Below are 18554 nucleotides of genomic sequence, written 5' to 3'. Positions count from 1 at the left end.
TAGCTGAGGCCCAGCCGACGATGGAGTGCTTCTCCTGCCAGGCCTGTCTCTGGAACTGGCTAACGTGGGGCTGCTCATGTCGGTACGGCCATCTGCCTCTTGCTATACCAATCCCTGATCCAGCCTCTTAGCCAATCCTCTTCTGCCCACCACCTTCCATAAGGACCCAGAGGATGCACTTCAAAGTTCTGGGTCTCTTGGCTGTGAACACTCAACCCTCCCTTTAAATATCCTCCAGTTGATTCTTGCCGGGCATGGTGGCTCATGCCTATAATCCCAGCACTTTGGGAGGCTGAGGCAGGCAGATCACTTGAGGTCAGGAGTTCAAGACCAGCCTGGTCAACACGGTGAAACCCCATCTCCACTAAAAATACAAAAATCAGCTGGGTGTGGTGGCCTGCGTCTGTAATCCCAGCTACTTCAGAGGCTGAGGCAGAAGAATCACTTGAACCTAGGAGGCAGAGGTTGCAGTGAGCCGAGATCATGCCATTGCACTCCAGCCTGGGCCTGGGTGACAGAGTGAGACTCTGTCTAAAAAATAAATGAATAAATAAATAAATATCCTCTAGTTGATTCTCGATGTGTGTTTTGGTTTTGGTTCCTGGCCAGTTGTAAAGTTCCTTGTAGGTAAGAGTCACATCTTCATTCTCGTCCCAGACGCGGAGCTGGGCAAGATCCCAACAGGAGATCCCAACAGGAAGGGTGTGGAGATATGTGTCATCCCTGGGGCAAGGGCCGTAACTACCAGTCACCTAGTTAATTTCAAATCAAATTAATGACCTGTTGTTAATGACTTCTCTGTTTCTGTGAGAGGCACTGTCAAGTAATACAGGGCTTAGGTATCGAAAAACCATTAATTTGCTTCCTCTGTGTCTCCTAAGAGAGTCTCCGAGAGATAATCATTATGAAAGTCTTGCCCTCCAAATCCAAGTAAGAGGTGGTATTATTTCCACCATGAGGAGACACACAGAGAAGACACTTGGGTCCTGGATCTCCATCTTTCCATGCCCCGTCCCATCACTCTAGATCTAGTAAGTAAAATTAGACTGATGTAGTGTGTGTGTTGCAGGCAGAGGAGATAGGTGTCATTTAATTTTCATGACTAAAACACAGAAATTTTGAACTTGAGGGCAGAATAATGTTCTCTAAATTAAACAGAACAGGAATGCTGAACGGTGAACAGCCTCATGGGACTCCAGGAATAGCAGGGACAGGCTGTTCTGTGCTGATGGTTCCTGAACCAGTGTTTTTAACACCCAGCGACGTTAACTTTGCATCTTAGTCAAGGCTGAGGTACTCTCAGCAGCCCTTAAAGCATTACCTCCCCAAGAAATCACTCTTAAGTACTGTAGGTTTAAAAAAAGAAAATCGCAGGTACCACAGATTGCACTTAGCAACTACCCAACCATATTATTTCCTTCCTGTCTAATGTAATTTTTGTTTTCCTGTATAAAGGACTTATGCTATTTTGAAAAATTATCCTCCCTCCTAAATTAACCTGACTTTTTATTTGTTTTTAGCAATCAAACTGGCTAAGAACAAGAATGAGGTGGTCCTTTTAACTAGCTTCTAAGTAACTAGATGTAAAGATTTTCCTCCATAACCTTTATTTAAAATGGCAAATTGTTCTGTTAGGAGGTAGACGGCTGTGGAGAGTGGGGGAGAGCAGGCTGGGAAGCCGTATTCTGAAAGGTAAACCAGGCAGTTTGTCCCCTGGACAAGGCTCATCTCTGAATGAAACCACATGCCACCTCCTCCTGCCCCAGCACTTCTTAGTCATTCTTTCATCCATTGATGCAACAAATAATTGTCATGTAGGAAGGGGGAAATCATTGAACAAGTCTGGCAAGAGCCTCGCCCTCAGGGGCTTACACTCTAGCGGAAGTTACAACGAATAAACTAGATGACTCCATGAATTCATTCATCCCACAAATAGCTATTGATTTTTTTCATTTTTCAATAAATAATCATTGAGCCGTGACTATACGAGACACTGAGAATTATTTTTGAGCAAGACCGGCAAGATTCTTGCCTTCAAGGACTCAGTTCGATTGGGAATTATAACAAATAAATTAACAAGATGATGTCAGAGGGGTAAGTGCTATAGAAAATGCAACATGATATTGTGATGGAGCAGAGCAACGATGTGAGAAACGGTGACGAGGGAAGTCTCTCCGGGAGGCACATCTCAACTCAGATCCATTCTATGCACCTAGGGCAAGGTGTGCCTGGCCAGGAAGCTTTTCCACCCGACCCCTGGCACCGTGCTTCCGGACTGCACCCCTCGTTGGGGTATTATTCATGGGCATGTCTGATGTTAGCTTCTCCGTGTCACGCCTTATTTATCCCCTCCGAGGGCTGCAAGCTCCTGGAGGGCAGGTGGGACGGGCCCAGCTGGTCCGCTGGCTGGCTGGTGGATTTGGGACAACAGCGGGGGCTGACCCAGGAGGTGGCAGGAACTCTCCTATGGGGCACCAGGAAATTTTGCACAAGTGACCACCACAAGGAACATCCATGTCAGCAGACTGACCGCATGCGTCCACACGCCTCGAAATGCCAGGCGAGGATATGCTGGGCCAGAAGGACAAGGAAGGCCAAGCAGGCGCCCAGGCACCTCCTGGACCGGACTCAACTCTGCCCAGAGGTCAAGGCTCCCGCCCCGCCCGCCGCGCCTGCGCAGCACAGCGCCCGCGCCGGCCCCCGAAGCTGCCGTCTGCGGCACTGCGCCGGCGCCACGCGCTGGCGCTAAGGGGTGGGGTTTACTTGCGCTGCGCGCAAGGCTGGGGCAAAACCCGGACCGGGATAGGGCGCAGGGCCGCGCGTCGGGACGTCCCTCGCGTCGGGCCCGACAGCGCCTGCGCACTGCGCCGCCGGCTGGGGTGCTGGGGGCGGGGCAGGGGCCGGTGTAGCCTCTGTGCCTCGTTGTCCCCTGGCGCTACCCGGACATCGCTCAGGGTGCCGGCACCATGAAGATCTGGACATCGGAGCACGTCTTTGAGTAAGTTTGGGGAGCGGGGGCGGCTCCGTGGAGGGCGGGCACGCTGGCCCTGGAGTCGAGGCGAGGCAGAGGCGGCCCGCAGGAGGCTTCTAGGCGTCGGGCCTAGCAAGGGAAGCGAGCCCAGAAGTCTGCGGGCCTCGGCGACATGGAGGGTAGGCCAAGGTCACGACCCCGAGACGCCCTAGCCGAGGGGACGGCTCTGATCTCCTGACCCAGGCGGCCCTGCGACCGGGAGGGTGACGGGGGCCACTTCCGGGCTGTCCCCTACCATGAGGTAGCCTCGGGCCGGCGGCCTCCTGAGGTCCTGGGGGCGTCGCGGAGCACGAGGCCCTTGACAGCACTCAGGGTTGCCACATCCCGCCCTGCGAAACCCTTTGGGACGTGGACCCGAGGATCCCAAAAGCGAGGTGTTGGTTTTCTCCAGAGTGTACTTTCCCTGGCCGCCTTTTGGGTGGAGTTTCTACCTCCGAATGTGAATTTCGGGTGAACTCTGGCCACCAGGATGTGGAACCTTTTCACAACTCGTTCATCTACGCAGCAGAGCCTTGGATTTGGAATTCAAGGTCTAGCTCTGGCTGCAATAAGCGTGTGACCCTGGGTTACCCATTTTCATCTGAGAGATGGAAAAGGACGGTCGTCAGGGACCACCCATGTTAGATCCCTTTGAGGCCACGTTCAGGAACATCTTTTTGGATAATGTGAGATGTTTACTAACGAAAATAGGCCTTGAACCAGTTGGATGTGGAGAATTAAATTCTCTTCCAGGTCCCTGATTCCGTTTACAAAACAGCCACAAATTTAAGCAGCGAAATTCTTTTTTTTCCCCGAGTTACCTGCTCTGTTCCGCTGATCTTAATGTCGTTGCCACACTGTTTTAATTAGTATAGCCTTGTAAATAAATATACTACAAAGTCATTTATGTTTTTAAAAGTGTCTCTGAAGGCAACTGTTACTTTTTATTTCTTTTTTGAGGCAGAGTCTGGCTCTGTTGCCCAGGCTGGAGTGCAGTGCCCTGATCTTGGCTCACTGCAACCTCCGTCTCCAGTGTTCAAACGATTCTCCTGCCTTGGCCTCCCAAGTAGCTGGGATTACAGGCGCCCACCACCATGCCCGGCTAATTTTTGTGTTTTTAGTAGAGATGGAGTTTCACCATGTTCGTCAGGTTGGTCTCGAACTCCTGACCTCAAGTGATCCACCTGCCTCGGCCTCCCAAAGTGCCGGGATTACAAGTGTGGGCCACTGTGCCCAGCATCTGAAGGCAACTTTTAAAACGCTGTCAGCATTTGTACTTAGTGGGACACATCCTAGGGCCTGCTGTATCCTGCAAAGTATAGAATATTGGAATCAGAAGGAAGGTTTCTTTTCTCCCTACTGTTTACAGTCTTTCTGGGAGGAAGAAGACCCGAAATTTGTAGTGATTGAGATGTTCATTAACCTGGTCACATTCATCACTAGTCCATTTCAGCTCTGAGGATGTTTATTTTCAGTCCTCTTCTAGGTTTGCTTGCTTCAGAAGTTCTTGTCACTGAGTATCCCTAGAACTTTATTCTCCCATATCTTCCCTAACTTTTCTTCCTGGCTCATCCTTCCCTGTACACTCTTTCTGCCTTTGTCTTCAGTACTTCCTTGTCTTTTCCCATTCAGTGTAAATGTTCAGTAAGATTCTGTTGGCCTTCCTATGTTGGATTTCACCTGTGATATTAATGTCTTTTTTTTTTTTTTCTTTTTGTCACAGCCTCTTTTTTTTTGTCCTGGGAGAAGCAGCCCTGATCGGTGCTTTCTCCCCACATAATCTGAGCTGTTTGGTCAAAGTCCCAAATGATAGGTATACATTTATGGCACCCAGGTCTGTACTTTGAGCTCCAGCCTCTCTCGAGCTTCGCTTTTCATTTTCAGGTGCCTGTTAGGCATCGCTACCCTCCTGTCCCACAGGCCCTTCAAACTCAACCTATCTGAAATTGAAGTCATCATCTCCCCTCACAAATCTGAGTGTTGTTTCTGATCTTTAGGATGTTGCTCTTTAACAATATCTAAGTCATCATTCTACATCTTTTTTTTTTTTTGAGACGGAGTCTCACTCAGTCGCCCAGGCTGGAGTGCAGTGGCGCAATCTCGGCTCACTGCAGGCTCCGCCTCCGGGGTTCATGCCATTCTCCTGCCTCAGCCTCCCAAGTAGCTGGGACTACAAGCTCCCGCCACCACGCCTGGCTAATTTTTTGCATTTTTAGTAGAGACGGGGTTTCACGTGTTAGTCAGGATGGTCTCGATCTCCTGACCTCGTGATCTGCCCACCTTGGCTCCCAGAGTGCTGGGATTACAGGCATGAGCCACCATGCCCAGCCATCATTCTACATCTTATCTGTCTTTGATTTTCCAACACTTTTCTTCTGAGGCCTGTAGTTGGTATCCAGGTGAAGTCATTCATTGATTCCTTTAACATACAGAGATGCCCAGTATGTGTCAGGCACTGTTCTTTGGATTGATTACATTTTAATAAGTAAATCAAGACATCGGTGCTGCCCCAGTGGAGTTAATAATGTCCTCACCTCATTTCGAAGGTGAACAAGTTGGACAGGTCAGTGAGCCACAGCCAGGTCCTGATTGTACTTTGGTGTGGTCTTTGAATGTCTTCCATTGTGAGATCTTTCCCACGTAATTATGTTAATACAGCTCAGATTAATTGCTGGAACATTCCTAATCATAGTAAGTATTGTTTGTAATGTTTGAACTGGTTATGGTTCATAAAGCAATCTTGAGCCAAGCTAAGTCAACATCAGTGGTTTCAAGTTGGTTCAGAAAGGAGAGATGGACTAAATTACAAATAATGCATAACCACCCTAAAGTCATGCGATTATTAATTTTTTAGAGAGGGTTGGAGGAAGAGATAAGGGCATGGAAGCCAGTTAACCATGGTATATGACTGGATGGAGACCTGGGGAGGGTTCATCTGATTTTCATTTTAGAGAGTTGCCTTGGTAAGAATCAGAGTGCTTGGCCTATATGCTTCTATTTGTGGGGACTCTTCAGATTGATGAAGCAACTCTGCTTATTGCATTGATTGCTGGATAAGGCTGGAGACTAAAGACAGAATGAGGTTCATTGGTACAGTATTGTAGAGAAAAGAATATTATAATGAAAACATTAAAAATGATGTCACTGGTTATCCAGGGTTCTGGGAAATCAATGGAGTTGAGATTTTCCTTTTGTTGACAAGATATAGTTGTCAATCTGAGTTCTCTAAAAAGTTGGAATAATGTCTACTTGTTTCACTTTTAGAAAAATAGAAAGTAATGCTGTGTGGCTTATCAGTCATTGCAGCTTGAAACATCATCCCCAGATCTTGTCTTTTTCCTTTAAATGAAGATGAGAGCACAGATAAGTAGTGTAGAAGGCATTAGAATCAGACTGCAGGTGGACTAAATCACCTTTAATACTGATTGTACTTAATAAGGGGTCCTTTTGAAAGTGATATTTTTTTAGCCAGGCATGGCGGTGGGCGCCTGTGGTCCCAGCTACTCAGGAGGCTGAGGCAGGAGAAAATGACATTTTTTGTACAAGTGTCTTATTCACAGAAGTTGTGACGTGAACAAAGGTGCATCACATTTTGAATCACCCAAGCACATGTGCTTTTTCAAGAAAATAAAGATCCTGCAAGTTATCAAGTGATGTGATATTATTATCACTTCAATACTAGGTGATAAGCAAATGCTTATTATATTAAAAGAGAATATTAGAAAATAGTATATTAGGAGTGTGCCTTAAGGACATTTTGTTACATTGAGTGACCTTTTCAAAACAGAAATCAGAATCACTCCTTTGAGAAAAACAATAGATATTGACTGGAGAAGCCACTGTTATTTATTACATTAAAATGAAAGTTCAATAATGAAATCAATGCTTTGGATCTTTTTGTGATCCCTGTAAGAATTTATAGTGCTCATACATTCTTTTACTTTTTTTACTTCCTTATAAACTGATAGAATTGGGGTCAGAAAAAATAATAAATGGCATAATCATACTTTTGGCTATTTGTTTCAGAACATAATTTTTAAATACATTTTCCTGAATCACTGGTTCTTCCTAGAAACAATTTACATGTGAAAGTGGATAATGATAGGTAGGAAAGATGGTTTGAGAAACTATACCGTAATGGTTTGTAGGCTGCTTTGATCTTTATAGATAGGAGTTTTATTACATAGCCTGTATTGTGGAAAAATACTGAAGCCTGTTAAAAATGTAGTTTCCCATAATCATCAGTGTTTCAGAAGGTCATTTTTCCTAGATAAACTCATTAAACTTACATTGGAATGAATGATTTGATAGATTATAAAAATTGTTTAACTCATATGCATATTTTTAAATGTTTGATTGTTTTGTTTTGTTTTGTTTTTTGGTTCACATCGGCAGCCATCCATGGGAAACTGTTACAACAGCTGCAATGCAGAAATACCCAAACCCTATGAACCCAAGTGTGGTTGGAGTTGATGTGTTGGACAGACATATAGATCCCTCTGGAAAGTTGCACAGCCACAGACTTCTCAGCACAGAGTGGGGACTGCCTTCCATTGTGAAGTCTGTAAGTGTGTCTTTATTCCTGGAGAAATGTGACTGCTATTGAGAAGTTTTCTAAACCGCATTATACTTTCAAATAGGTTGTGGGAGCCGATTCTGAATGTCATTTTTTTGCATCCGTTCAAGTTGTATTATAATAAACTTGAATTATGAGTGTATAATGAATTGGAAATATTATTACAGTCTTCATGAAGGCACCTGATAAAATTTTCTTAAGGAAGCCAGCTAATGCTATGTAATCTGAAAGGAGTTATATTCTGCTTTTTCTGCTTTTGCCAGCAACTTGAGACCAATACTAAGGTTTGGCAGTAATGGTCTGGTCATAATTGTTAGGTGACAGTTCTGTGGTCAGTGGTGGGCTGTGTACATTAAGGAGTATGTTCTCGGACGTGTTATTGCCACATTTGTTCCAAGGTCTGGAATTCCTTCCTGTACATTTAGAAAATTCTATTCCCTTAAGAATGAACAGGCTTTAGTGAGCAGATTTTACCAGGAAGAAACTAGAATGCCAGTTTACCATAATGTGAGAAAACTGGTATAGTAAGTGGATCCAGGTTTCTTCAGAGGGTCTCTTTATGGAGAGTAGGTTCACCAAGAAAACTAAAGTACACGTTTTCAATAGGAATGTACTTACTGCCTCCTTTATGCAAACCATAGTGCAGACACAGAAATGAGCAGAGTTGGGGGTGGACTTAGGGTCACAGCACAGGGAGTGACAGTGGACACTGATGTGTGATCCTCCATCGTGAGAAAGCTGTTTTTCTGTCTGAAGAATGAAGCTGAGGTGCCCCCTCCCTTGGGCTGTTCTAGGATGATACTGACAGATGCCTTTGAGTTCTCCTTTTTCTAGCTGCCATGTTGCCCCAAACCTGATTTCCATATTTCAGCCTCAGCACTCCACTGTCGCATTGCGGCAGATTCAGCGTGGTGCCTCACGTTGCAGACATTCTCAGTGGGCTGGTTTCTAATTGCCCCTTGGGAAAAGTTTTTGTGTCTGGCAGTCTCCTCTCATCCATGATATGTGAGTAGGCCTCCTTTCTGACCTTTGTTTCCTCTCATTTTTAGGAAGCAGATTTTTGGTTCAAAATATTGTAACACATTTTTTCCTTCAAATAAAATATTGGTACACCTGGTAAAAAATTCTTCCTCCTCTGATTCCTAATTCTGAATGTTTTACTTAGCTTATTGGTGCAGCAAGAACGAAAACATATGTGCAAGAACATTCTGTAGTTGATCCTGTGGAGAAAACAATGGAACTTAAATCTACTAATGTAAGTCTTGGCTTCCTTTTGTTTCATTTCTAAGTGTCTGGCTGAGTTCTTTGTCTCTCTCCTAGTTGCCATAGAAGTGAGTGCATGTTCATGGTGTGTGGTTCAGAGAATCCCTGCTTATGTGCTGGCCTGACTTGGCCCTGGGTGTCGCTTCCTTACCCTTCCTGATCTCATGATCCTGCCTATCTCTAAGGGGATGGCACTCAATAAAATGAGTTTGGGATTATGTGTATTATCATTATTATACTTTATTTCCTCAACTTTTTAAATAAAAAGTAGACAGTGAATAGTTTATGCAATAATAGCAGCGGTTTGTTTGTTGTTTTATATGTTTAGTAAGATTTTGGCTTGTGTGTTGATTTTGGCAACGTTTTGAATCTTCAGTTCCAAAATGATTTGACCTTTTTTTTTTTTCATTCTGTAGATTTCATTTACAAACATGGTTTCAGTAGATGAGAGACTTATATACAAACCACATCCTCAGGATCCAGACAAGTGAGTAAAAAATATTTTATGTAAAGGGTGTTTTTATCAAGATTTTTGAAAATGAAAGCTGGATCATCTGAATCTGTGAATATGTTTTGTTACAGAACTGTTTTGACTCAAGAAGCCATCATCACCGTGAAAGGCGTTAGCCTCAGCAGTTACCTTGAAGGATTGATGGCAAGTACGATATCCTCAAACGCTAGTAAAGTAAGTGAGGCTGCTTCTTGGTTATTATCCCTGGTTCGTTTCATGGGAATGGAATGGGGTGCTGACTGCACATGTGTCCTTGTAAGCCGACCCTTGCCAGTTCTACCATAGGAAACTGCAGCACGTTGGACAGTTACTTACCAAGGCTCTGGGTTCACATCCAAGCTCTAACTTTTAGCCTCTTAACCTTAGGCAATTAAGTTAACCTTTCTGTGCCTCAGTTTCATGTTTTTGAAGTGGAGATTACCCATTTTACAGGGTTTGCATGGAGTAAATGAGATAACATATGGAAAGTGTGGAGCCTGGGGCGCCGCACTCAGGCAGTACTCAATGATATGTAGCTGTGTGTCACTTAAAGCACTGTTTCTCAACCCTTTTCACTATTGTCTCCCCCCAGCTCGTTTGAGACATATTTTCCCTAATTGCCACCTCCATTAAGTTATGTAACATATACATATGTGCGGACTTTATACATAAAAGAGGGAAATTTTTTCCATCCCCCCCAAGAACCAATTTTTGCTTATTGAGAATGCATGATCTAAAACAGTAAGTTTAGAGAAAGATGCCTAATGCACTGTTGCATAACACATGGTTAATGTAGTTATCCGGAGATACTCATGGATGCCTTCTCTGTGCCATACAGAGTGCTAGGCTAGACAGGGGATACAGCAGGGAGCAAAACAAATGTGGTCCCTGCCCGCGTGGAACTAAGAGGCAGGTGAAATTAATCACACAGCATTTCATTAGGAAAGAAAAGGTACAGAAAGGTATGAGAGTGCTTAGTGAGTGTTCAGTAACTGATGTTTCTGATGAGCGCCAAATGGGGGCAGGTGGATTGCGAGCGGTATGCCAAGAAAAGTGTTCTCGGTGGAGGAGCTGCGTGTGCAAAGGCCCTGGGACAGGAAGTGGGGAATGCTCTTTCTGTTTTTCAAGGAACTGCATAGAACACTAGGAGAGAAGGGGTGAGGAGGGAGTTGAGGACCAGATCCCTTGTACAGGATTTTGGTTTACAATATAAAGAAAAGGGATTTGACCTTCTTGTCCCCCTAAAAAGGGGACCACTATAATCATGAAACAAATAAGACATTCTGTCATTGTAGATTCATTTGAGAACATCTTTTGCATACCAAATAAAAGTCAGTTGATGGATCAAGCCAGTTGCTCACGGCATTTGATGTTTGCTAAATAACATTAGAAAAGAAAAAGCCAGGACAAAAACGATCTGTCATCCTGAGATTGAGTTAAACTTGTCATACTCCTTGTTACTTCCTGGTGTGTCATTAGTTCAATATATGCCTTTGCTCTCACTCAGTAACAATAAATATATTGGATTTTTGTTTAAGGGCCGAGAAGCAATGGAATGGGTAATACATAAATTAAATGCTGAGATTGAAGAACTGACAGCCTCAGCAAGAGGAACCATAAGGACTCCAATGGCAGCAGCAGCGTTTGCAGAGAAGTGATCATGACAGTTGGTAGACAACATCGGGTACTCCAGGTCTCTCCAAGCTGACTATATATTTATTTGTTATTTAAAAAATACAACTATATTTTGGGGTGGTTTTTTTTTGTTTGTTTTTTGTTTTTTTATAAGTAGGTGTAAGGCTATGTGACTTGATCTAAACAGATGCAGGGCCTCTAAATAAAAGGGATCATCTGAAATTAATGTTGTTTGAAATTACTATCTGATTTTGAGGGTTCCAGTATTTCTGTGAAAACTGAACAAGAACTCCTTGGAAACCGGTATTGATATTCAGTCTCCTTAAGGTAGAATTTTCAAGCTTTTCATACATTGGAACTCCACCTGACTTTGGACCAACCCCAGAACAGAGCAGAGCCACCTCCTATAGACGCCCATTGCCCTGCTGCTGTACACTTCAACAGCTTGCACAAGGGAGCTCACTTAAAAGGATAAATTGTGTAGTTTTAAAATACATTTTGTGTAAAATACCTTACTCTGCTATAAACCACCATTAAAAACAGTGTTTTGATTTGGTACTTAAATATTTTTGGAGTGAAAAATTATCACTGAAGTAACATGACTCCAACAAAAGTATGGTGTCATTATAAAAGAGTACTGTATTGATTTGCCAAAGTTTTGTGACTTAGTAAAGGCATTAACTTCCTTGGATTTGCACTTTGTGATTTAGTATGCTGTGTCGTGGGCTGGTTCTGTTAACCGAAAAAAATACCTGAGTTTTGCAGCACTCTAACTTAAACAGAAGAACAGCTGTTCACATCTTTTAGCATTTCACATTTGCCTAACTTAAAAATTGCCATGTGTCAAAATCATGGTTTTGTAATTGCTAAGGCATGATATGTCAGGTTATTTGAATATAATTACTTTTTGAAGTAATTGTGACCACAAAACATCTTTTTTACGTGAAGGAGCCGTACATCATTTGAAATCACTCAAATGATGTCTTGCTCTGAGGCATAAACCCCAGGTACTTAGTGTTTTTAATAATATGGTGCCACTGCAGGATTTGGGGGTGGTGGGGAAGAACAAGGATGATGGTAGGGGGAGGCTTGGCCCGAAACTAACCACTACGTGAATTGCACTGCAGGTTTTACTTATGGGAATTCCTTATTTGGGATGTCAGGAGGGCAGCTGCAAACTGAAAAACAATCTAGTAAATGTACTTTGTTTTAGATATTGTAGCAGGCAATTAACCACTAAATAATAGCTTTGACATTTGCAGTTGTTGCATAGAGTATTTTTGTTAGAAGATGATTAGCTTTTGCCTTTATTTTACAGTGCTTAGTGTGATAAACTTCTAGTCATGTTTCCTATCAAAGAGACCAGTTAATATATGTACATAAACCACAGAAATAGTATAACAAACTATTTTTAAATTATCGTTTTCCTACTTAAACATTGTTTAGCTTAAGACTTCTTAGGACATTTGTAAAAGCAGGTTAAATTTAATAAGGTTTCTGATTATTTTTTTGTAACCAGAGATAGTTTTTACAAGTGAAATAACATTTCAGCTAAATAAAGTATCGCTAAATAATTAATACTTGATGAAAATCTGCTTTGTATAATTTCTGCAAATTATCCTTGTTCTGAAAAAGGTGTAATGCCCTAATGATAGAGATTTTTAAATCCTTATCCTTTGGTTTTTTTTAAACTCTGACCTAATGATAAAACTCTATAATTTTCCTTTTCCAGTGCAGTTACCTTTTTAAACATAAATGCACAACAAGCAAATGAATTTAAGAGAACTAAACTGGAATAAGTGTTCATAAATGAAACCCTTGGACTATTTAATACTAAAGTTGATACGTGGATTAAGAAAAACTTTTGTTAATAAAAACTTTCTTTTAAGTGATGTTTTTCCTGATTATAATTTCTTTTTAGTAATTAAAGGTGAAGGGCAAAGACTTCTTTTCTTTATGACAGAAACACTTTAATTCCTAGACTGTGAGCCTTCACTGCGTTGGGTTAGAGTTTCTATCACAGGCACTGAGATGAGCATTTTCCCGGCCGCGTGGCAGCTCCCCCGTGCCTGCAGTGGGTTTTCCTCACATTTTTCTTCCCATCCATGACGGGCAACAGTGGCAACTGTTGCCTTACCCTCCCTCTTGTCGCACATCGGAAGCAGGTCCTAGAACTACAGAAAACGCCAGTCCTCCACTGGGTTTCCAGGGTTTAGTGTCACTCCGAGAAAGGGGGTGCCCTAAGAGCCTTTCTAAATCTCAGCTCTCAGGACACGCTTATCTGCCCACAGATTTTATAAAAGAGCCGGCGCCGTTTCCCTGAAGCGGGTGCAAAGCCAGGCCCTCGGGGCTGCCGTGCCCGCGCCGCCTCGCGTCCTCGCTTCCCGAAAGTACGCGACTCCGCGGCCCTCAGCAAGCGGAGCTGCCCCGGCCTTCTTGCCTTCTTACCCCAGTCGCCCCCGCCGGGGTAATACGGAAGCTCGGGGACACACTCACCGGGCGCTCTTGGAGCCAATAGGGGAGCGCGGCCGGCCGACCCGCCCGGGGATTGGCACCCGCAGTCCAGACCGCGCGTTCCCATTGGCTCCCGGTGCCGGGGGGCTTCCGCGGCAGGGCAGCAGGGGCCATGCTCAGGGGCGGGGCCGGGTAGGAGGCGGCGATTGGCAGGTCCGCACGCCCCGCCCCTTCCGCTTCTGTGGTCCGCTCTTCCTGCGGCTGAACCGCCCGGCTGAGCCGACATTGTCGGCGTCTTAGCGATTCGGCCCGACGCGCTCCACTTTCGCTACAGCATGGTGGCCTACTGGCGACAGGCTGGACTCAGGTAGGCCCAGGCCTCCAGAGGGAAGGGCTCCGCGAGCCCGGCCCGCGCGCATCCCGGTGCCCAGAGGTCATACAGGACACGGAGCAGTGGCCCCACGCGTGACCGGGGTTGGGCCGAAGTTCGGGCGTCGCCGCCAAGATGGCGTCGCTGTGGGCAAAGCGCTCGGGCAGGCGCGGCCTCGGCCTCGCGTGGGAGTGAGTCTATGTACTGCCTCGCTTCCCGCAGGTGCGGCCCAGCACCCGCAGAGTGCCCGTGGACACCTTTGTGAATGGGAGGTTTCGAGAGAGGCCAGCTCTTACTCAGCAAACCTTTTTCTTCTAGAATGGTGCTGGAGCCAGGTGGTGAAAGTAGTACAGTCACAGCCACCTCAGTAAACAGGAGATTTCTCTCCATGTGACAGCTGTTAGCCGCTTTGACCTTTAATCCAGCATCGAGATGGAGCCTTTTACAACTTTACACATATTTTTTTTAAACTATTAAGTCCTGTTGATCTCAGGTTTCCGTGTAAAAGGGGTGAAAGCCACTGGTAAACTATTCAGAGCTCCGCACAAAGGTGAGAGGTGGTTGCTGGAAAGCTCAAATATGGAACCCACTTGAGGACATGGTGTCTCAATAGTGGAACCGCAAACCATTGGTCTAGGTGTCATATCTAATTTTTTTTACCCGTGCACCTGAGTGAGCAGAAGTACCTTGCTCCAGGTGACACACCTTGTTAGTTGACTAGATGGTGTAGCCCTTTCCATTTTGTGGGTACATGTGAATACAACGGAGCTTCCCAACTTGCCGAGGTCAAGCAAGCGAAGTCTTGTAGAATTGGAAGGATGGAAGGTAGTAGATACTCTTTATTAGACAACCTACCCTGTGATCCATACCTTTTCGCACTTGTTTTTCCTCCTCCCAGCTATCAGCAGGACAGGTATTACCCTTTTATTCTATTGTTTTTTCAGGTGAATAAACATGCTGAAATGGTTGAACAGCCTGAAGGTCACCAGTTAGTAAGAATGGAAGCAGGCATTGGAACTCATACCTCAGAGTCCCCAAAATAAATTCTAAAACATGAGAAAATAGCACCCCTCCCCACTTCCTGTTTTTCAAAAGTGGGAAAGGTGATCTGACATCTTTTGGAAACTACAACGTTGATGGGAGTCCATCTACCAAACAGGAAGCAGGTTTTACAGTTTTGCTAGAATTGATAATGTTCTCTAAGCACTTTTCAGTGTAATTTAGAAATCTTGATTAGGAGGTATTTTCAGTGGCAGACTTGTGAGACAGAATTCAGTATTCTCAGAAAAGAGTTTAATAATTTAGAAAGAATTGTTATAATTCAAAATAGTTTTCTCTTAATTATGTATACCTCATTTTCCAAGAGTAATAAAAGTTCTAAGGAGAGAAATTGAGGAGAGAATTGATGATGCATTCTTGTTATAGTCTCTAAACATTTCAGGTTTTTTTTTTTTTTCTGTGCTGTGGGATTTTTAAAAACATTTATGCATCTTATATTTTGAGTTACTATACACTAAAGAGAAAACACAGTACAAAGAAGAAAAATCAAAGATCATCTGTCCAAACACCAATTAATACTTTGGTACATATTTTTCTAGTGTTCTTTTTCTTTGTATAGATTATTTTTGGCATTAGTTACATTTTTAAATCCAGTTCTGTAATAAGGTACTACCAAACCAAAATAAAAAGTACAGGAAGAAAAGCGAAAGCACAGTAACAACTGGTCTGGCTGGAATATTGATAATTAACTATATACCTTTTCTCATTTTCTCCCAGCTACATCCGATACTCCCAGATCTGTGCAAAAGCAGTCAGAGATGCATTGAAGACAGAATTCAAAGCAAATGCCGAGAAGACTTCTGGCAGCAGTGTAAAAATTGTGAAAGTAAAGAAGGAATAATCTGTAAGTTAGTGATTTATTTAGAAGAGCAGTTGCATCTTAAGTTTTTGGAGCACCGTCAAAATCAAAATAATTTTAATTTTGGGTTCTGTTCATTTTTTAGTCAGTGTATTTGGAAGTTATTGGGACAATATAATTTAAAGCATGCAGGTTGTAGAAGTCCCGTGGCCTAATAAAAAGAAAGTCTTTTTGGGCCCGACAAGCAGAAGTAATTGGCACATTGATTTTCAATTCATTTAGCAATGCTTAGGTAGAGAGCCATCTTATTTTAGTTAAACCTGTTTCATTTGTCTGCACAAATCAAATAACTTGGAGGATGAACTCCCCACTTTTATAATTGCTATTGGAGTTACATAACAGTTCAAGAGCATAAAAAACTACAGTTCTTTACATTTTTTTTCCCCCACATCTACTGATATTCTCACAAACCACTACTTCCCGAACATAATAACTGCAAGTACAGGCAAGGGTCCTGCTGTTGCATCAAGCAATAAAATATGCAAGAACCTGCAGTGAATACTGTTTTGCTAATTTATTATGTTTTCAGAGGGTTTGGTTCATTTTACTTTTTCAAAGATGTTGGTGATGTAAAGTTATATTCACATGAAATAAAAAGTTCTGTACAGTTGATAAGTGTAGACTTCTGTGTTCCAAATTATAAAAGTGGTTTGATCTCAAAAGTACTTTCTTGACATTGTTATTTCAAAAGTAGGCAAGGCAAATTATCAGAGATGTTTTTCAGGTTTAATTTTTCTAGTTTTGCTTTTAAAAAGCTTCAGACCCATAATAGCACAGAAATGTGATAAATATTAATCCTTTGGCAGCTTGTGGTTATGAGCAATTTTACTTATTGAAACTGTCTCCCCTAACTTTTCATTTTCATTTTGAATTAGTAAATATTTTATTACAAGTCTGGAGATGCAGTGTTTTGAATTTAGCCCTTTTTCTAGGGGCTCTCTGTCTAATCTCATAATTCTGAGTAATGAGACCTGGTTTTATGTTGGGTTGTTTTATTTTAACAGTAAGCTAACAGAAAATCATTTGGCCTCACTCGGCTCAGAGCCACCAGACTGCATCTAACGCTGAGATTTTGCAAAGTCCTGGGGGTCAGGAAGTAGTGTCGATCCCCTTAAAGCTTTAGCCCCTCTCTGTTATGCCCTTCGGGGTTACTGACCCCACCTCATTAGCACAATGAGATATTAGTGTCTTTTAAAGGCAAAGTAGTTTCTTTATTGCTGGGAGAGTGTTTACTTTTATTCAGCGGAGAAATGCCTGCTTGACTAAGCCTGTGTACTTCAACCAGTGCTTTTTTTACATCTGAGCCAAGGCAGTGTGAATGATAGCCATGGTTATACAGTTCACTATAAGGAAGTTATTTCTTATATTCATGTTGAGTTTTTAAGAAAACCGAGAACTAGCCAGCAACTGTTGCATTTTCTTTTTCCTCCTAGACCCTGACTAAAGCTTGAAATGCTACATTTCCAAGGTGAAGATGTGTGGGCACATGTTATGGCAGATTGAAAAGGATCTCATTTCATGGGGAAAAAAAAAATCCTGTCTTGTTCATAAATTGACAATGTCAATAAATTGAAGTATCGTTCACTATTACTCTTGATGTTTAGTTTGTCAGACTTTTTCATTTTCTTTAAAGGAACTCTGCACAGCTGCATGATTATGGCCATGTGAACCAGGGTTTCTTAAAAGCAGGGGAAGCCAGATTTAATATTTAGTGACCAAAGGGATTCAGAAAAGATTTTGAAAATGTCACAAAATAGTTGTTTCATGACATTAATTGGTGATCAAAGTTATCTGCTGTCATTGAAGCTGTGTAGTCCCTTGTGTGGGAATCGTTGCCGTGTCAGAGTAATGACATGGTCATCAGTAACCTAAATGGAAATAATTATTAAATACTAAAAGCATTGATTAGAAGAAGAAATATTAAATTGTACTCCTTTTGTATTGTGCACTTAAAACCTATAGATAAGAACAATTACAGAATTTAAGCACAAAATGTTTTTCACATTGTTTTATAAATGAATATATTCTGGTAGCATTTCTCTTAGGAAATGAGACAAAGCTATTTAATAACTTGCTCATTGAGTTGATAGCCAAACTGAAATTAAAACCTAGGAGTTTTGACTACAGGTCTGAGACACGGTGACGACAACATCAGTTTCTTGATATTTCCATAGTGATTCATTCATTCATTCTTTAGGGATGAAAAATTGTTGCAAGTTATATCTTTATCTTTCTTTGAAACTTGGAAGCGCTTGGGCAAGTAAAACACCACTGAAAAGTTAATTGCCTGATTTTAACTGTTTTTGGAGAATGGAGAAATAAATTTGAACTGGAAATTTTGAAACGCCATTCTAGGACCAGTTTTCACATGGTACTTAAGCTCACAATAATTTATCAGGGCCACTGTCAGCAATGCCGAGGCTAAGCCGAATAGAATGTCTTTGTTCTCGGCTTCTGGGAATGACTTATTGTCCCAACACTTGACCTGTAAGTTTTACTGAATTCTCAGCACAGCGCGAGCAGAGAGGCAGAGCCGATTGAGTGAGAGGGTGCCTCTGGACAACAGCGGGTTAGAAGCCCTTGGAGTCCTTCACCTCGGAGCTGTCATCCTCCTGCTTGCAAGTTAGGGCACCTCAGTTCAGTGCTGTGGTCCCCAAGATTAAGGTACTAGGAAGCATCCTCCATTATAGAGAACAGGAATAAATCAATCAAAAGGCTGTCAGGCCTTTTTGACACGGGACAAATAAAGTAACTAATAGGCAAAGGGGCTAAATTATTTCCAGTCCGGTAATTAGAGATAGGTCATTTATTAAGGAGGCAGATGGGGTATTATTGGTA

General features: G+C 42.8%; 2 protein-coding genes across 2 annotated transcripts; both read left to right on the top strand.

The window, feature by feature from the left end:
* The first annotated feature begins 2787 nt into the window (after positions 1-2787).
* Positions 2788-12866, top strand: PRELID3B (PRELI domain containing 3B). The gene is made up of 6 exons (XM_023231960.1): positions 2788-2998; positions 7406-7574; positions 8752-8841; positions 9266-9336; positions 9432-9534; positions 10878-12866. Exons 1-6 carry the CDS (start codon positions 2967-2969, stop codon positions 10995-10997), a joined length of 585 nt encoding a protein of 194 aa, XP_023087728.1. The 5' UTR covers positions 2788-2966; the 3' UTR covers positions 10998-12866.
* A 773-nt stretch (positions 12867-13639) lies between these two features.
* ATP5F1E (ATP synthase F1 subunit epsilon) lies at positions 13640-17310 on the top strand. The gene is made up of 3 exons (XM_023231962.3): positions 13640-13795; positions 15575-15701; positions 17150-17310. The coding sequence occupies exons 1-2, from the start codon at positions 13764-13766 to the stop codon at positions 15696-15698; spliced, it is 156 nt and encodes a 51-aa protein (XP_023087730.1). The 5' UTR covers positions 13640-13763; the 3' UTR covers positions 15699-15701; positions 17150-17310.
* Positions 17311-18554: the final 1244 nt, after the last annotated feature.

This window comes from Piliocolobus tephrosceles, chromosome 20 (genome assembly GCF_002776525.5).
Source record: "Piliocolobus tephrosceles isolate RC106 chromosome 20, ASM277652v3, whole genome shotgun sequence".
In the NCBI taxonomy this organism is placed as follows: domain Eukaryota; kingdom Metazoa; phylum Chordata; class Mammalia; order Primates; family Cercopithecidae; genus Piliocolobus; species Piliocolobus tephrosceles.
This window is presented reverse-complemented; position numbering and strand designations above follow the sequence as displayed.

Excerpts from the sequence above, each read along its gene's own strand:
- PRELID3B (XM_023231960.1), top strand. The coding sequence starts at position 2,967 with ATGAAGATCTGGACATCGGAGCACGTCTTTGA. Across the intron at positions 2,999-7,405 it reads ACATCGGAGCACGTCTTTGA|CCATCCATGGGAAACTGTTA; the intron begins GTAAGTTTGGGG and ends TCACATCGGCAG. Across the intron at positions 8,842-9,265 it reads TGGAACTTAAATCTACTAAT|ATTTCATTTACAAACATGGT; the intron begins GTAAGTCTTGGC and ends TTCATTCTGTAG.
- ATP5F1E (XM_023231962.3), top strand. The coding sequence starts at position 13,764 with ATGGTGGCCTACTGGCGACAGGCTGGACTCAG. Across the intron at positions 13,796-15,574 it reads TGGCGACAGGCTGGACTCAG|CTACATCCGATACTCCCAGA; the intron begins GTAGGCCCAGGC and ends ATTTTCTCCCAG.